At 39.3% G+C, this 20,210-nt stretch overlaps 3 protein-coding genes across 9 annotated transcripts in view; 1 reads left to right on the top strand and 2 right to left on the bottom strand.

The window, feature by feature from the left end:
- Window positions 1-11,167, bottom strand: part of LOC143898129 (dipeptidase 1) — a 130,407-nt gene extending 119,240 nt beyond the window's left edge. For 2 of the 3 annotated variants that reach the window (XR_013257107.1, XM_077407353.1), the window contains exon 1: window positions 10,918-11,167. The gene's annotated coding sequence lies outside the window, so the exon portion shown is untranslated. The remainder of the gene's footprint in view (window positions 1-10,917) is intronic. The other variant, XM_077407354.1, reaches the window with a different exon arrangement.
- LOC143898137 (uncharacterized) overlaps window positions 1-20,210 on the top strand; it is a 331,198-nt gene that overhangs the window by 140,667 nt on the left and 170,321 nt on the right. The gene's annotated exons all lie outside the window — the stretch shown is intronic.
- Window positions 12,394-16,928, bottom strand: LOC143898071 (uncharacterized). Of its 2 annotated transcripts, XM_077407158.1 has the most exons (3): window positions 16,709-16,927; window positions 15,267-16,167; window positions 12,394-13,456 (listed from the first exon to the last, which is right to left on the bottom strand). In XM_077407158.1, exons 1-2 carry the CDS (start codon window positions 16,815-16,817, stop codon window positions 15,272-15,274), a joined length of 1,005 nt encoding a protein of 334 aa, XP_077263284.1. In that variant the 5' UTR covers window positions 16,818-16,927; the 3' UTR covers window positions 12,394-13,456; window positions 15,267-15,271. The 2 variants fall into 2 exon arrangements, with proteins under 2 accessions (XP_077263284.1, XP_077263285.1); XM_077407159.1 differs by lacking the exon at window positions 12,394-13,456 and having other exon boundaries at window positions 14,673-16,167; window positions 16,709-16,928.

Raw genomic sequence — 20,210 nt, 5'->3', positions numbered from 1 at the left:
ATGAAGCAAACACGTTCCAAAAGATCAAGATAGTTCGAACAAAGAGAATTCGTCATGAAATCAATAATAACTAACAGAATATTGCATAAAAATTCTTTAACGATTTTTTGAAATTGACGTTTCTTTATAAAAATTTAATGGAAGACTATTATTAACTGTAATTCTTCAATCTTTAGTATCCTTTGTTTAGTCTAATCTCTGATGTATAACGTGATATGTCCGGAACACCCTTACAACTCTTGGCTCGTGATGAAAAGCCGTGCCGAGCATTTTCATCATCCCAGAAAATCGATCTCGGTGAAACGATGCGAACGGTATTACCGGCCACAAGAAGGAATTAAGTACATTGTAGACGGCGTATCTTTCTTTTTTTTTCCTATACGGCGTCTTAGATTGCACATTTTCTTGGAACCAAAAACAGTAACGACTAAACTAGAAGGAAAGTTTTTAACATCGTGGCATCGACAATTTCTAAAATAAAGTTATATAAGAATTAAGGGGACGACATGTTATCTTCCTCAAGAGCGTATACAGATAACAAAAAAATTATCCTTCAGTCAATTTTCGGTAAATTTTTTCTGAAAGTAATTTTAATTTATGGCTTTAGTCACCACAAGTCATATAAAGTAGAAAATTAAAAAGTTGTGAATAGAAGAGAAAGACAGAGAGGCGCCTTTTCGATTAAAATTTCTTGCTTGGCTTATACTGTTTGTTTCGAAAACTTATATCGAAAGATTCAGATGAGTTTCGTGAATCGAATTTGTAATCGGATCGCTGCGAGTTATATCCTTTTTTTTTTTCAAAAAACGTATTAAGAAATCTAAGAATGCTTAAATTTCCATGAGCATGAATATATGTTATACAGATTTTATATGAAATATCCATCAGATATATGTTTAGAGAATCTCAAATTTTTTTGAAAGTTATAATTTTATGAAAGATGAGCGAGCACTATTTGGAAATCACATAAGTTTGGATTAAGCATCATTAGATTTAATTCCGTGTTACTTGCGGTAGTTGGTATCCGATATCCGAGTATTATGGAATTAGTGTACAAAATTTTGGTTAAAGCGGTTTACCGATTCGTGGACGCCTCGCCGCTTTTAGGACCTATCCGATGGGCGTAACGATCGCATCGTCGCAATTCCAAAGCCGCGGGATTTCAGAACCGCGGGTCGCATATCCGAGCGAAAATTTCTATCTCTTTCGGACCTGGCGATCCGGTGCTATCTTCAAAGGACACGGATATCTCCAGCTAGATGAAAGTTCTCTCGCTTTTGCGCGCACGCGGTAGGCGCGAGTTGAGGGGCGCGTTCGGCCGGGGTGGAAACTTGTTTATAGCATGCCGAGGGAATCGAACGATTCGCCAAAGGTAAATTGAAGATCTCGTTTAAGTGTTCCTGCGCCGCGCCATAACGCTTCGAGGAGGTTTTATCGCCGTCGAAGCCCAGCTAAAAGCAAGGCACGGCGCGCGTGCCTTTCATTTCGCGAGAGCCTCGACTCGAGCACCCGGGACATTCTCGTCAACACAAGACGCGAGTACCTCGGTCGATTTAAATATTGCTCCTTGAATCTACCGAGAGTAGGTCAGTTCGTCATGTTGTAATCTCGCACTAAGCGTACGTATTTGAAACAATAACTTATGCACACACGTGCGAAGCTTTACACTGATCGTCTCCAAAGTGGTGGGATTATCCAGGGGACCGAGAAGGCGGTAGAGGGAAGTGCAAGTGTTATTGGATCAGATTCACAATTTTGTTAAGCAAACCGAAGTGCAATTTATTTTATATATCCATCTTTGATACTTGATTATCAAGCTGCTACGTTTCGATTGGATTTTGAAATAAATGTGCAAATGTTTGTCAAAACGCTCTTTCCCCGATTCTCTCGTCGCGAAATTATGAATTATGAGCGAGGATTAGCTCAGAGTAATATCTGCCTTTGCCACGATTCGTGGAGTGACAAAGCGCAACGATGTTGCTTTGTCGGGTAAATGCACCGTTACAATCTCAATGTCCCCTTCATGATAATCATTTGAAGATATACTTGTGCGCGCGAAAAATGTTTCACAAACTCTGCTCGATTAGATTCGCGCGTTATTACAAGTTATTAGTGCATGGTTATTGTGGCTCGACTAGGAGATCGGTTTTTGAAGGATATTGACTTCTTTTTGTGCTTTTTGGTAAATATTGATTTTATAAAGGCATGGTAATATTTATTTTATATTTCATATTAAATTTTACATTTTAAATGTCGTTTATATATAGGCAAATGGACAAATAAACAAAAATGATGTTGAATAATACAATAATTTGAAAATATAATTTTATACAATGACAAATAATTTTGAACGGCATGAATAATTTTTAAATTGCTAGAATTTTAATAAACACATACACACACATTTCAAGAACAAAAGAGATTTAATTGATTTTTCTCGCGTGTAATTATTTACGAGAATAAAGGAAAGAACTTCAATAAATATTTCCCAATGAAAACGTGATAAAACGAACCAGCGAAAGTCCGCAGCACTCGCTGATAACGTATTTTCTGGCAAATACAGGGGCAAGGAGCGAATAATAGACGCATGTTTAGCCATTGTGTGCGGCAATTACAAGATAACGATTTATTCGGTAACAAGCTTGGACGGTTCTAGAAATGTGCTGCATTGTATTTGTAACGCAGTTTGATCGGAAGCGAGTTTAGTCGGGGGGCGATTCACTTTGACAGAGGCGCTATATTCGAATCGATTGTTGAATTGTGCAATACAACCATTATTCTCCACGACGTTTATTTTCAACTTTCATGTAGCCTTTCTCAATCGCGGGCTTTCAAGCCAGCATCAAGCTTCAAATAGAGGTGCGCAACAATTTGATGTTTCCACGATAATTAAATTTAAAAAAAAAATGGAGACCTTATTTCTGATCAATTGTTCTTTTTCTTGTTTCTATAATCTCACACAATATAATCATTCTTTTTATTTGTGAAAATGAGTAACGAGAGAGGAAGCGAACGGTAGGGGAGTAACAGGGAAGCGAAATATAATTTATTCGCCTTCAATCAAAGAGCCGCGCATTTCAGGGTTAAAATCGAAAGTTCGCTATAATGTACCGTATACAATTTACATAGAAAGCGACTGATCTACTATGCACGAAAGTGATCTTTTTTCTTACGAATAACTGTCGTCGCTCTCGCTTACGGGCTTACGTCGTACGGGCTTTACACAGCGTAAATCGAATGACAGCATACAAACAATGTGCATCATTTGCCAGGTTTTCATGACGGTTTCGCCGTGCGTTTGCGCGCGCGCTCTGCACGGCCTTAATTATCGAAAATCTATAAAAAGCACAATTGCATTTAGAGATTTCCTCGAGAGACACGAGGAATTGCGAGGAATCGCAAAGATTTCCTTGGTGATTCCCGAGGAGCGTTGGGCCCCGCAATGAATCGCACCGACTCCATCGCGCAACTTAATTAAATTAATAATTACATCGCCGATATCTACGCGGCCGGTGAAATTTACAGTTGAATAAAATGCCGCTGGTCGACTCCGTTTAATCTTGCATGCGACGCAGCGCATCGCGCCATTGATATTCAAACTCCGTTTCGAAAATCTCGAGATTTAATGTAACCCCGGTGACTTTAAGCGAGTCACGCGCTATCATTTCGAATTCTTCATATTCTAATCGAACATTTCGACTGTGCGCAGTAATTTTAGACAGACAGACAGATATTAAATCTTCATTTGTTCACGTATCGATGTTATACGAAGGTAATCCTATTTCAATAATAAATCTTCTCGATGGTTCTAATGTAATAATATTAACAATGTTAGACACTATGTAAATGTAATTTTGCTCGATAAAAGAGGATCTCGTCAAATATTCACTTAATAAAATAATCATTCAAGATTTGATCAGCTTTCTTGATCAACATATTCGTGTCCCACATGTAGTGATAAGCGTGATTATCCGCGATTCTTAGTTTCGAATATAAATGTCGTGTTTGGTGTTATCGCGAGATGAGAATGAAATGGTCACGTTTAGCGCCAGTTGTAAAACGAGAATACGAGCCAAAGCGAAAGGGATACCTGGTGTTTAAAAGAGGTGAGGCGTGTTAAATGGGAATTCAAGCCCCGGCCTGCGAGGGAACTAGTCGCAGCGAGAGTCCACTTTTTCAAACCCTATAAGAGAGCCAAGAAAGCTGTCCGAGTTATTTTGAAATTTTATCGAGCATTTCACCGTATTTCGAAGCGAATACTGAAAATGCTGCGATAACGTTTACAACATGCTTCGATTGCTGCAGAAACCCGCGTGTTTAGGTTCGCTTTTTTTTCTATTTTATACTTTCTTTTTCGCTTTGCCTTCTTTCACGTATTACAGAGATGTTTCTTCCCTCTTGCAAGAAAACGATGTGTCATTATTAATCAAATATTAATTGACAAATAACTAATATTTTCTCACTGTTACTCTAATTTATGTAATATTATTTTTGTCTCTGTTAAACAGTCTAATTGTACAAATAATAACAGTATAAATAATTGATTATTTTGAACACAATTAATTAGATGCTATTTACCTCGTAACTGCTTGAATAAAGAATAAAAATAAGCGATTGTTTTCTAAATGCCGTTAGTTGAATATTATTTTTGTCGCTGCTCATCGATTACCGAGTGACGCGCCGCGTGAAAAAGTGCGGGCTTGTTTGGTTCTTACACCCCGACTTTCAATTTCCCATCATGAAAATGTAGAAAAAAGCGAAACGGCGAATCAACTGGTTGCGACGTGACGAAAGGAGATGGAATATATGTGTGACGCGGGAAAATGTGAAGCCGTGGCGGAGTACGCGTAGAAAGCATTGAAACCCCTAGCAGGGGTAGCATTTGCATTTCTTCCTACGACGTCCTTTGAATAACAAATAAGCTCCCCCGGCCGCGAACGAATGCGTGCGATATCTTGCGGAAGGATGAGGATGATAATAATAATAATAATAATAATAAAAGAGCTGGGAGACAGCTCGATGCTGCTTCTACTTCTATCCCCGCGACTCACCGAGCACAAGCTTTGTAAGTGTTGTTACAGTTAGAAACACGCACTTAGTTAGATATTGTTTCAAATCTTATTTGATTATATAATATTTAGATTGAATGGAAACTTCGCAAGAGAGGTATTAACTCTAATATAAGTTATATGACTTTTGCTAGGAACAAAGACGTTCGCTCGTTTCGAGGAAGCCAATGAAGTTAATGAAGCGAATTTTACATAAATGTACTATATATTTTAAAGAGTCTTAACTTTTTAATATGCAGATAATTTGCAGATGATGGTATACACGACAGTACATTATATATACAAAAGTGTGAGAGAGATATATGCATTTTACATCAAAATAATGTCTCATCATTGCGCTGTTATCAAAAATATAAGATATCATATGTATTGATTTCTGACTTGTCGCGAAAAGATTCGAAAAAATATGACAGTGCGGTAATGTGAATGGTGAAGAATTAATTCTTTGCAGACTAGTTTCATGCATCATTTTATTTTTCGCTGTTTTGTCTTTTTCATCCACAAATCGTTGGGCGCGGTAATAAGAGGGTTGTGGATTTGAAAAATTTCTGGTACTGAGTTCCCCAACGAGAGTATAGTCACGAAGATTTATTATCACTGAAAGAAGGAAAGAAAGGAAGCAGGTGCAATTCTCACGATATTCTTCAAGAGAAATTAAATAAAGCACAAGGCTTTTTATAATAAAAAAAAAAACGAAAAGGAAGATGCGCAATGTTTCCTACTTTTTCTGCTTTCACTTCTCCTTTTGTATATAGTTTATTCTATAAAGTTTTCCAATTCTACAAAAATATTAATTTTTACTTTCAATGTTTCGCTAAATAGAAAAATCCATGGGATTGTAGAGAAAAAACTTAGGTAGGAGATAGTAAAAAATATAAGTATAACGCATGAACGATATTAGGAATATTTTACCATTCTTTTTTTAGTAACTATATTTATTTATAACTATTTATAAGAAAGCAAAATTACTTTTTTAGTGTTTATTAAAATGTATTCTGTATTTAACACATATATTTAGCTTCTTTTGATTATTTGTCGACTTCCTTGTTTAAAAAAAAATATCTATATCTTATACCGGTAAATAATTATTCATTAATATGAGGAGAAATAATAGTGTTGAATAATGTTTGAAATTTCTTTTTGTATATCAGCAATTATTCTTATTGCTTTTATAAAACGACATTAAAAGATGCTGAATGCATTTAATATCTAAAAGCATTCCCTGAACTAGAGCCATCTCTCAATTTTGAAAATTATGCTTGACCGCTTATCTATCCACGATAGAGAAAATCGGGTAGCTTCCTAACCGAGCTACCCGAGTTGCATATAGCGATCTTTAACGAGGTGTCCACTCCGCAAAGTTCCACCGACGCGTTCGCGGTAAATTTGTCAATCTGACGATGTACCGGGAAAATTGCGCTTCGCGTTTATGCAATATTCATACACGCGGTGCACGAGCAGGACGCTGTTGATCTGATAGAGAGACGAATTAAAATGTCGCGCTATATACGGACGAAACAGAGATAGAAAGAAAAAAAAGAGTAAGAGTAATTTTTCTTCACTAAAGTTTTCAATATGACTCGAAAAACTAATTTAGAAAACAATAGGAAATATTTTTTTTACGAAGATGCAGTATTAATTAAATAATTATTTTTAATTTAATCTCTTCTACGCATACACACATTGTAAAAAGATCACAGGGAAGAATATCATTCTATATATATATACTACGAGAAGAATTGTGATTTCTGTAACGCGTAATATACGTGAGTATGTTCAAAATTCGCTTCTTTTTACATAGATACTTTATATGAAAGTTGACTCTTATATATACGAAGAACAACAAAATTGATGCAAATAATAACAGGAAGTTCAGAACGAAGGTAGAATCGCAAACTTGTTAGTAGGAGCCTAACGATCGGAAGGATGAAGACGTGTGTAGTGGCATAGAAAAGAAACTTCCACCGGGAATCCTAAGAACGCTAGCAATTAAATTCTCGAGCGTGCTCAAAACGAGCTTCGGCGATATCTAGCGGGCGCTCGCGCCACGCGCGGAATTCGCTCTTTATTCTCTAATTTGTCTTGAGGTAAAATATATATCTCACCCATCCTTTGCGAGCCGCCGACGAGGTCGTCAATCTGCGCGAGGTGAGAAAGAGTATAGGTATATAACGGAATCACGGGGCACTCTGCACAAATATGACACACCGTGTCGATTTTTCCATATTAGCGTCAAATATTTTTGACGAAACCATTTATGTATCCGCGACATATCACTCGCATTTTTTAATAGAATTTATATTAGAATTAATATTACTAACATTAATGATGCATCGAGATCTATATGTGTTCCCATATACTTTGGCCAGTATTAGTTATACTGGCCCAGTATTGGGCCGATTGTAAAATCCTATATGGGTTGTATATATATATAATTAAAAATATATAATATTTATATCATTAGAAAATATATTTTGCAGAATTCTTACGAGACATAAGAAATATCTGCATTAATAGAACAATAAACTTAATACGATAAATTCAATGAAATTGAATTTCTCGCAACAATAAGCGAGGAAAATTATTCCCTTGTCTATTATTTGTATTTCAGATATTATGTATAGGAATATTCGATTAGTTTTTTTTTCCTCGTGTCACACAATTGTCCACGTGCATCTAGCTCTTTGCACGAGTCGCGATTCTTTGTAGTTGTATATATGGTTGGAAGCTATTGCACTGATAAAATTAATGCACAAGATGCATTAAAAATTAAATAGCTCTTTTTTTCGGTTCCTTGGATATATATAATTTTGAATAAATTTTATTTTAATCTTTCTTTGACAACAGTATTTCTACAGAGATTTATTCGTATGCGATTGATAACCTGGAGCAAGGGAGAAATATTCAATTCTTTTATACATATCGAATATAAGTCGTGAAGCAATAATTGCAACAGAGTTGGAAAAAACTTAACGGCGCGACTCGCGATTGTAATCAACGACTGCAACTGCAGTCGTGTCGGGATTCAATTGAGAAGAACCCTTTTTCGCGACCTAAATTTACCTTGACAAAGTAAATCCAGATTGATTGGAGTAGACAATACTTTTTCCCCAGTTACGATTACGCAAACGTTCATGACGCGGCGTCACGTCGAATCGTGCAAATGCAATTGAACACAGATATCGACGATTGGAAACATATTGAAAATTATCGCTCGAGAGTATATCTCGGGTGGATAAAAATTTCATTGATTGACATCGCCGAACGTATCACAGCGGTAAATCCACGTAGGGATTTACGTAGAAAATTATACCCGGGAACTCTACACGCGGGAATGGAGACTGTCCCTGCATTTTCTTTTTAATTATTTTCAATAGAAGTTCTGCGAAGCTTTGAATGTCAGTTATATTGAATATTAACGAATTTACCGCTCGTACGTATATAGCCTCGGAATTGTAAAAATTTTTTTTGTGAAGCTTTTTTCTTAAAGAAAAAGATTTATTATTATAGATTTTCCGTAACTTCGGATTATTAACGTTACATTTTTGTTACTTCGCGTGCGCTTATTTTACATAATGGATCTCATACTTTCCAAGACACGACGTTTTTTGACTAGTTCAGAGCTGATGTTTTTTTTCCTGCATTGCGCGCAGAGTTTCAAGAAACGGTATTATAACGTTCATATTTGCCGACGAGAAAACGAGCAAGTATTAATTTTGCTACAATATTTATGTCATAAACTATCAACAAAATATTCATGTGCAAAATACCGCATTGGAATGAAAACGGAATCGCATCAAAATGTATAAACGAACGCTATTCCGATGCATCGCGTTTGTAATGTAATTATTATATTAATATAAATGAATGTTAGAGAGCATGTCGTATTTTTAATTACACATAACGCAACGTCATTTGATCGGAATTAATCAATTAGGCGAATATCCGGTGAACGTTTATTTTATCGCGCATGAAAGACGTAAAATTTCCATAATGTTCTCTATTTTCAGTTATTCATTTGAGGTCCAACATTTGTCTGCCAGTTTTGTTTTTTTTTTCAAATATACAAACAATAATTAACATGATACTGTCACAAAATTACAAAAATAAGTAGCAAATTTGTCAATAACAAATTAAAATAAAGTTGATATTTTTTTACAAACATATTCGAAATGATTGTCTCCCTTGTAACTCGAAACTCAATTGCGAACGGATGTTGTCCCTCAAATAGTTTATTTATCTTTATTTGTTCAGCAAATCAATAATATCGGAGACGTAAGATTGCGAGTGTAAAGCAAGAGCTGCCGAGTGTTTCGAGTTTATGAGATTCATCTCGAAAAATTAGATCTGGCTGCACATCGCGAGCAATATCCGAGTTTGTAAGTAAATGTTGACGTTCGCAGGAGAGTTCATTTCGGCCGTTGCCCGGCGAGAGAACGTCGCGGCGCGTCGTTGCGATTCCGTCGTGCGAGACGGGAAAACGAGAGGAGGAGCGATCCGATCATTGTGATACGATTGGCGTGACTCTATCTCGCGAATTTAATTTTGCGGGGAAATAATGTCTCGCTGAGCGCGCCCGCCCGCGCGCGCGCGCGCGCGCGAGATTAATATCGAAATAGCATGTGGATTACTTTCGAGATGCCGGGGGATCTGAATTCACCGCGCGCATCGTGGTAAACTTTCATCCAAACTCCGCCGGAACGGAGAGGAAAATGGAAGATAAGAATAGGTCACCGCCGCATTCGACAAATACCGCGCTAAGACACGGGCTGGATCCTGAATCCACCGCGAGACCTCGAACCGTGGTAACCATGCATTAGCTATACGCGCGCCACGATGTAAATTTGGTTTTACTATGAACCGGGGTATTACGCCGACGTCTCGGAGACACTTCGGCGAGAATTATGGGACGTGATATCATTCGGACCGTATTCCGCGAGAACGATGATCTACGCGAAACGACCCTATGATTAATTATACATCAGCTACATTTCAACTATATACCTACATTACGATGTATAAATCTGGTTTCACTATTACGCGTACGTAGGTATTACGCGGAGCTTTAGACACTTCTCTGCATTGCAATGCACTTTATATGTAGTTTACATTTCAATTGCTTGTCATTATCATATAAATTTGATTTTATTAAGTAGCATTTCTCGAAGAGAGACGTCATGAAAATGACGTGATTACATTTAAATGATTTGGTGTGCAATTGTTTACGCGTATCATGTATGTGTTATATATTATAATGTAATATAAACATTCTGTATTATGCTATTATGACGAATAATGTATCGTCCAAGAATTACGCGGATTGATATCACGCAATCTATATTCGAGAAATAGTAGAATCATAGTGGAGAAATATGTATAAACAGTAAATCTGTTATATAAGAATATTACGTAGATTATCACAAATATTCTACCTAATATAATATGGTATTCTTCACGTACTCTGATATAAATCGATGATCTGTTCGAAACACTTCCCAAAATCTTAGAATTCTGCATAAAAACTTCACAATTTCTCCGTAATCGCGGTCGGTGGATACTGACAAATGGAAATAAAAAAGCAAAAGATACAATATCTCGTTGCGAGAAAATCTACCGGATCCATCTGAGGATCGAGCACCGCGTGTACGAGATTGGGATAGCATATGTGAGATTTCCGGAATATTTTCGAAAAGTTAACACACAAAGGAGATTTTCGAGAAGCCACAGAAAGTGAAACTTTCGGGAAAGATCAGACTCGAAAGAGAAGAAGAGAGAAAGAGAAAGAGAGAGAGACAGAGAGAAAGAGCTGTCGTCTCGACCGGGTTTTCCGCGACTGCCGGAGCATTACATTTTTGTGTCGCGGCGGACGATTTGGATCGTGCGTCCGACGTTGTGCGCGTCCGCTAACTCGGCTAACTCACTGAAGATCCCCGCGGCACCGGGGGCCGGACTTTCACCAAGAAAACCGACGCGGCGTGTATCAGAGTGTGTATCACACAGTGCCGGAGGTCGCTCCGCGGCTCTCGGAGCGGTGCGGACAAAAAAGAGCAGCGAGAACGCGAGGGAAAAGGAAAACGGAGCCGTCGCGCACTCGGCGACCGCCGCGGCAAGACTGGGGTCTGCTGCCCGGCCGGGGTAGCTGCCATGGCAACCCGACCACCCCCGAAAGCTTCATCTCTTCACTCCGTGTCTCGCGCACCCTCGCTCGCGCTCTCCTCTACCGCGTCGCAGCAGCAGCAGCAGCAGCAGCAGCGGCAGCAGCCAGCAGCGACGGCAGCAGCAGCAGCAGCAGCAGCAGCACATAGAGACGTGGACACGGCACGGCGCGTGCGGCGCATCTTTCCATCTCTTCTCTCACCTCCGTCCTCCTCTGCTCTCCTCTGTCAGCGAAGGTCCTCAAACCGATACCCACTCGCGATCCTCGAACAGAGTGCATATGCCCGAAAGGGGGTATCGGGTAGATCTCATTTTGAGATGCGTTTAGAAGACGCTCGTGCATGGTACGTCTCGGAGTATCGACGCTTCGCTCCCGATATCGAACAGTTATTATAATCGCCACGGGGCTTAAGATATTGCCAGCCAACTTTGTCTTCTCTCATTCCGCGCTGTCCTTCATCTCTCGCTGTCACGACGATCTCCTTTGAACGGATATCCACTCGATATCATCGATAAAACGAAGTGCAGATGCTCGTACGAAAGGGATATCGGTGTATCTTTGCTTTGGGTATGTAAGGGTCAAGGGATGCTTAAGGTACATCGATACTTCGCTTCCGGCGGTTACCGAAGGTAACCGTGTTCGAGCCGCTTCCGGAGTACTCTTCTTCTCCAGATCAGCTTGTCGGCGAGGCAGTTGCGTTCGACTTTTAATATTAAACTTTCAAGTATTAACTCACTTTTTCTCATAATTGTACGATTAAACGAACTTACCTGTAAGTGAAGATCTATCGTAATTGTATGTAGCGCCTCTTCCGAAGAGATCACCTGGTAGTACCCGCCTCTCCATGCCAATGTTACCACAGGTTAAAAGTAAAATAAAACTTTTTCCCCGCTACGATGGCGCTCCTGCGACGCGTCTCATGCTTCATTTCTTTAAAGTGCTGCCGTAATTCTTAGGGGCTAAGGTCTCTTAGCTATGGGTGGGTGGGAAGTGATCTCTTCGGAAGAGGCGCTACATACAATTACGATAGAACTTCACTTACAGGTAAGTTCGTTTAATCGTACAATTGTATTTCGCGCCTCTTCCTCAAGATCACCTGGTAGACGTTTAAAGCCTATTACGGCAGAAGTGCGTTTATTTTTTATTTTTTATTTATTTATTTATTTATTTATTTTTTATTTATTTATTTATTTTTTTTTTTTGCAGGGAGTTATATTCCTAATGCTTACTGTTCTAGAATTGCCCTTGCAAATACTTCTTTTTCTTCTCTCACCCTTAGGTTGTAGACCTTGGCGAATGTCTCTGAAGCTATGGTCCAACCTGCTGTCTTCTTAATTGTATCTATGCTGACGCCGCTCCTTTTTGCCGCTGAAGTCGAAGCGTGACGCGTGCTGTATGCTGAAAATGTCTTCGTATCCACTCCGCTTATCGTTAGTGTCGACTTAACCCAGCGGCTTAGGGTCTGCGTTGATACAGCCTTGTAAGGCTTTTTGAACGAAATAAAGAGGCTTGTACATCTGCCTCGCAATTCTCGAGTTCGTTCCATATATGCTTCCAGTGTGGATGCCACGCAGATATCTCTATTCTGAGGGTAGAACGGAATTATTAACGTTGGTTGTTCTCTTCCTGGCCGCGAAGTTTTGATCCTCGCTGGAATCTTTATCTCGATTAAGTTTCTTGCTTTTTCGATATTCCGCACATCTATGAGTGCTAAGGTCTGAAATCTGTGACCTGTTATTAGAGCGAGCAGCGTGACGAGTTTCAATGAAAGTTTTTCTAGGTCTAACTCGTTGTTCGGTGTCCATTTTCCCAAAAAATCTATCACGATCCTTGGGTCCCAAGTCGAGTTGTATTTTGGTTTCGGTGGTCGTTTCTTCGAGACGCCTCTGCAAAACTTTTTTACCCTGTCGTCTTGGCCGATTTCTGGTCCCAATATAAATGCGATAGCCGAGCGATAGCTATTTATCGTCCCGTACGACGCTCCAGTGTGAAATTCTCTTGAAAGAAAGCTTAAAATATTCGGGATTGAAATCGTGAAGGCGTCGATGTGGTTCTCTTGACAATAAGACCACCATTTTTTGTAAGCCGTTTCGTACTGACGTACGGACGAATCGCTTAAGGACGAAACTGCTATGTCCAAGGCGTCTTCTGGTATTCCTTTTAGTGCGAGGGCTTGCCGCATGATATTCCGGCTACCAGGGTAAGGCGCCTCCATAAGGGATGTGGTTCCCTACACGAAGAGAGTAAGAGATGCATATCTGGTTTGAAATAAATCGGTTCCGATTCAAACATGTCCATACAAAGTGGGTACCACGCTTGTGATGGCCAATGAGGGACAACTATTACGCCTCGAGCCCGATCAGATTGGATCTTTCTCAACATCTTTAGAATTACTGAGAAGGAGGGAATGCGTAAAAATAATATGTTTGCCAATTGACTGTGAATGCGTCGATAGTCAACGCATTTGGATCTTTCCGCCAAGAGACATAACGTGCACATTTTGCGTTTATTCTGCTTGCGAAAAGGTCAATCTCGGGTTTTCCGAACACCCGACATATCTCGTTGAACGCATATCCCGACAGACTAAATTCTGTTTCGTGTTCTCTTCTTCTTGATTCTAAGTCAGCTATCGTATTTCCTTCCGAACGGATATAGGAAGCAAAGATCCACAGATTTCTTTGCTCGCACCAGCTCCAAATATCCTTAGCGAGTTTACTAAGATTTTTGTACCGTGTGCCACCCATCCGATTAATATACGCAATAGCTGTCGTATTATCGATCCTCAATAGTACGTTACAATTTCTCAAATCTTTCGCGAAACATTTAAGCCCAAAGAACGCCACAAGAAGCTCCAAGTAATTAATCTGGTGTTTCCTATCTTCCTCATCCCAATGTCCGTAGGATTTCTCATCTTCACAGCTTACACCCCAGCCTGATTGGGACGCGTCTGAGAAAATCTCCGTTTCGTAATTTTCTATCTCAATAGGATTATTTGCCGACATAATGTTTGATTTCCACCAAACTAGATCCTCTCTAATATTATTTGATAGGATCATTGTCTTTTCAAAATTGTCGTTATTCGCTATCAATGCTAGCGTCTTTTCCCTTTCAAGGCTCTTCATGTACACCCAACCGTAGCGTACCGCTCGACAGCATGCCCCGAGTGTTCCAACGAAAGACGCGAATTCCCGTATCGTGCATGAGCGTAATTTTTCAAATTTTAGGATATCGGACAGTACCTTGATTCTTTTGGAATCGGGGAGCTCGATTAGCATCCTTTTAGAATTTAGTTGAAATCCTAGATATTTTCGAATCTTTGAGGGTTCGAGCTGACTTTTCTCCTCATTAATCACAAAACCTAACTCCTGTAATAGATCGCGAGTTTCATCTCGATTTTTTAGGCAAAGTTGATAAGAGTTACCGATTAAAAGAAGATCATCTAGGTATGTAACAGAGATGTGTCCCAACTTTCTTAGATATGCTACCACCGGTCTCATAATTTTTGTGAATATGTAAGGCGCAATATTCAGTCCAAAAGGAAGGCAGCAAAACTCGAAGAGTTTTTCCCTAAACCTAAAACGTAAGTATTTCCGGTGCGATTTTTTAATCGGGACGACATAATATGCGTCTTTCAGGTCTAACGTTACCATAAATGAATTCTGGCGCAAAAGATCTCTTGCTGTCCGGATATCCTCTAATTTGAAGTGCTCTGTCTCTAAGAATTTGTTTAATTCTTTCAAATTCAAAATAAAACGATTAGTGCCGTCCGCTTTCGGCGTAAGGAAAATTGGTGATATGAATTCTCCTTGGACGTTCTCACATTCCTCGATCGCCCCCTTTCTCAGTAATTCTTCAAGTTGTTCTAATATTTGTGATATTTCTACAGGCGACCAATCCGTCTCTCTTGGAATCGATTTTTGACAAATTGTTTCCTCTAACGGTAGCTTTATTCCCGATATCCATTCTAAGACAACCGCGTCCGTGGTGATTTCTTCCCATTTTGTATGGAAATATCTAAGACGCCCGGCAAATTTCCTTACCGGATCTAATAACGTTTCTTCTGGGGATATCGATCGTGTCTCGGATATCGATCGTGTTCCGACTTCCGGTATCCCGAGTATCGCTGACTGTAAGGTTTTCTTTGTCCGCCCGTCGTCGTGGACTGTCGTTTGTAGGTCTGTTGACGGAACGGACCTTTGGAGTTTTTTGATATGCGACTGGGAGGTACTTTCGGTGTTGTCTTGCTCAGTCCTTTAGCGGAATGCTCTAGCGTCTTCGCCGTCTTAAGGTTCTCTTCTAACTGCTTCCCGAAGAGCCACTCATCCACGACTGTAGCTTTAAGGGCTTCTCTAACCGATGCATTGAGGTTAGGGAGGATCAGGGCTCTCCTCGTGAGAGTCTCCTCCCGTTGTAGATCTACTAGCAACCTTCCTATATCGCTCAATCTTTCCAGAAGCGTTAATTTATCGACGGACTGACCTTTCAGTAAATCCGATAAAGTTGTCCCCAATACAGCCAGGCAGACGGTTACTTTCTCTTGCTTGTCAACTAAGCGAGTGTCTCTGGTTATGAATGCTTCATTGAGAGAAGCTTTTACCTCGGGATTTATCTTGGGTGGATTTATGAACAAGCAATTCTCTGGTGTTCCGTATTTCTTCAACAGCAAAGATTTTTCTTCCTTTGGAAGACCGGCTTTGAAGAGATCTGTCCATCTTAGTACGATTTCTTCGAATATCGGGGCTCCAAGTGGCTTGTCAACTGCCACGCGCTCTCCTAGTGCTTTGAGAACGTTATCGTCGACCTGGTTCGCCTCTAGCGGTTGATCGACCGTTTGGACCGGATCCTCTGGCGGTGGTGTCCCTTGTATAGGGGCTAAGGGCTCCTCGGTCTCCGAAACGGATTGCTGCGTTGTTGGTGACGACTCAGGAACGTCGTTGCGATCTGAAATCATTTGAGTGTGAAAATTTTTTCAATTTTTGCGTGCGCTTTTGCGTCTAAACAAACTTTTGTCTGTCTTTTATTAAGGCAAAACGCGGCCCCGGATCTAATTCGGTAACGTCACGGGCTTAACCTGTACGTATGGCCAGCGTCTCATGTTTGCGTTTAAGCAAGCGCGGTCTCGGATCTACGCCGGTACGAAACAGGCTTAACCTGTACGCACGGCCTGCGCGTCTTGTTTGCGTCGGTTCGAACTCCTGTCCGTGCAAACGTGGCCCCGGATCTAATCCGGTACGAAACAGGCCTAACCTGTTCGTGTAGCCTACGCATCTTGTCTACGTCCGGTCGGACTACTGTCCGCAGCCCCGGATCTAATCCGGTACGTAACAGGCCTAACCTGTACGTGTGGCCTACGCATCTTGCTTACGTCCGGTCGAACTCCTGTTCGTGCAGACGCGGCCCCGGACCTAGTCCGGTACGTAACAGGCCTAACCTGTACGTGTGGCCTATGCGTGTCGTAATCTTGATAACCTCGTCAACTTACTGCGATGGATGTTCTTTATTCGTCTCTCCAGACGTCGGAATCGTTTCTTCCATTTATTCTCCTTTTCCTCGTCGTGTTCAATCGACCGTTTTCTGCTTTTCTTACCCATATTCGTTTTCTGGAAAATAAACGCGTGTGGTCTATTTGGCACAAAAAATTGGAATGAAGCATGAGACGCGTCGCAGGAGCGCCATCGTAGCGGGGAAAAAGTTTTATTTTACTTTTAACCTGTGGTAACATTGGCATGGAGAGGCGGGTACTACCAGGTGATCTTGAGGAAGAGGCGCGAAATACAATTGTAATAAGTTGTTGCTGCATTACTGTCTGAAAAGAATACCGCGGAGCCCACGAGCTATACCAGGTCTCGCGATTTTCTTCCCGCTTTCTACCACCTTATGTCTTCCACGTTTCTAACAACAGCGCACGAGAACTTGAAAACAGATGCTCGAAAAGAAATTCGATATGTCACGCTGTTCTGTCTGTCTGTTCATAATTTAATATAGCTTATTTTAAATTAATAAATGAAAGTTTGCCGCGGTATCTATAATTGCGCTAAAAATATATAAGTTCAATTTTTTCAATTTTTAAAATATAATTATTCTCACATAAAAAATATATTACAATTTTTTAATATAAATTTTTAATTATTGTATAATGAATAAGTACTACTTTTATTATGTTATATACATATATGCTTTTCCTCTTTTTCTTCCTCTTTCTCATTTATGATTCTCAATATATTTAAATATTATAATTCTTAATTGCCAAAAATTTTTATTAAAATATTTTGGTAATAACATTTTTTTTCGATAAAAGGATATTAGTTGGATGAGTTTTTGGGTTATAAAATAAAAATTTAAAAATGAAAAATTGTTAGATTACGTTTAAAGAAATATAGGAAGAGGAATGTGCTTTTTCATGAAAAGCATCTCGAGACATTTCTCAAAGTGTGAGAGAGCGAGACAGAAAGAGAGTGAAGGAGAGAAAGAGGATGCCATTTTTTATAAACTTTTCTGTGGCTTTCGGTTTTCGCTCCCTTTTCTCATTTTTGCGTTTGGTTCCTTTTTAGACGCGGCGCCACGGTGAAAGTCATTTTCGAGTCTCAAAGACGCGCACGGTATATCCAACGATCTTAGATCCCATGTAAGAAACTGTTACGCGGTTTCCCTTTAAAGGTACCCTCCGGAATCTCGAGGTTATCTGAAGGGTAATCGAGAATTTCCGCCTCGTGGAATTCTCGATCTCCATGGATAATTGAGTTACCGTTTTAACGCTATTAAATACATCTCTATGGACCACTTGGTCAACTTCAATAGCTCGCAGACTTCGCAGCGAGTACTTTCTGCAAACACTCTTTCTCTTTTTCTCTTTCTCTCTCTCTTTCATTTGTCTCTTGACGATTTTTTTCTATATATCTACTCTGGTTTTGCTTCGACTCGTATTTGATTCGGATTTTCGATTCAGTTTTTTTTATCAGTCTTCGTATAGTTGAAACATATCAAAACCGAAAAAGCTGTCATATCAAAAGAACAAGTAAAAGGTTTGGAAAAACAAATTTTTTAAGCAATACATTTGATTCTATTACATATTCTGTACCAATAAACATATTTATTTTTATTTATTTGATATGAAATTTAATATCCAACAAAAATTATATCGTTTACTTATCTAAACGTGAAATGTGTAATGGTCGGAAACGCGAACAAAGAGAGCTGTATGTATACAATTGCGCTCGTATTTTCGCGTCCGCTCGTAAAAGCGATGGGTTCTACTCGAACGAATTTTCAGCATGTGAATTTTTCAGTCGATGTTTGAGTACCGCGGTTTAAGCAACTCTCACGTCGGAGTAATGAGATTCGAGTTGTTTCGCAAGGTATTCCAGGGCGTTACGGCATTTTTAAGCCAAGGGCGAGCGCGCCGTTACACTGGCACTTTCCTCGTTTTATTTCGTTCAAGAATGGTTTAATGCTATTTTGTATTCTTACAGTTTGCAAAAAGAAAATAACAAGAGTAAAAGATACAATATAGTGAAAGATTTAGAAACAAAATCGTTTTATTATGCTAAAAAAAACATGCAATAAAAATATTTTAGATGTTCTTTTAATGTATCTCTATTTGAAAAAAGAAATGTATTATACTTACTCTGCAATTTCTTTAAGTGATAATGATATGTCTATATATATTGAGTTTTCTTTTATTTAATATTTTAATTCCATGCGCGCGCAGTATGCATTCGTATAATCATATCATATATCATTTCAATTCCACTGCGGACAATTCCCTCGTGAACAATTGCAATGTTGTTAATGAATAGGGTATATATGTTGCAATACTATAAAAACTGTGATAATGTAAAAATCCCTCATCTGATTATTTCATGTATTAATTATGCGTTGTGAGTGCCTCCATACCACTGCATTGTAATATAGTGTTACTGTAGGGCTTATGGAGCATCAAGCGTTAAGCGTTAGTCCTGCCGGGCTTAAAGTGTTAATGGACGTGATGTCTCGATATACATCGTCTACTGATTTTAAGTATAACAAAGATTAAACTGCAAATGCGAATATGTTTTGTTTTTTAGACGTTGAAAAAGATAGACTAAACGGGATTTATTTTAAATAAAATCATCTCTTTTTTACAAACGGTTGCAAAATTGTAGAATCTTGACGGAATATGAGCTTCTAAAATATATGAAATTCATCTGAATTCCGTTTTAGTTAAGATAGGTTTCGCATTCTAATTATAATTGCGTAATTATAGTTGGAAGATTGAGAACTCAGATATTTGAAAAGGTTACCCAGCAATTACATTTTTACCGAAAAAGAATTGTCTCTAAATTTTAATAAATGTAGGAAGTTTTCTCAGAGTTGTTTCGTAAGCGATATTTCCATTCGTAATAATGCAAACGTAAGCAGCGCAAAATGAAGCATATTGCCGCTTTTCTTTTTAATCAAGTAATAACACTGGATCAAGCGCGTTGTAATTTTTCGAATTTACCGGTTGGGATAACTTAGGAGTTACATTACGGTAAAACGCGCATCTTAACGTTACGATTCACGGTTTTCATATTTTCGCAACTTTACGTTGCCATTTACGCGGATCGGCGTTAATGTAAACGCAAAATGCATTAGCACAGCCGTGCCGAGGCGAGCGTAAAGCCTGCGAATTTATCCAGAGACTGGCAACGAGATGCGATACTTGGAAATGAACAGCTGAGTCTAGTATTTTACGCTCTTTTCAAGTTGCTAGATTACAATGGATTAATGGAATACATGACAATCGCGAAAAATCTATCGCTTATTATTTATTCGTTCTAGATATCTCGAACATTCCTTATTTGCCACTAATTTTTTTCTATCACTGCTCTTGCGTCACCTTGAGCCTCCTGAGGCGTTGCGAAGTATACTTTTCTTATCTTACCTCCTTTGCCGTTCCAACCAGTGAGTGAAACTAAATATCCGTGTTATCCGCGGAATGCGCCTGGCGCCCGACGTTTTATCGT

This window comes from Temnothorax americanus, unplaced genomic scaffold (genome assembly GCF_048541705.1).
Source record: "Temnothorax americanus isolate GAGA-0224 unplaced genomic scaffold, ASM4854170v1 Scaffold22, whole genome shotgun sequence".
Taxonomy (NCBI): Eukaryota; Metazoa; Arthropoda; class Insecta; order Hymenoptera; family Formicidae; genus Temnothorax; species Temnothorax americanus.
Note: the sequence above shows the minus strand (reverse complement) of the source record. Positions and strands in the feature narration are given on the sequence as shown.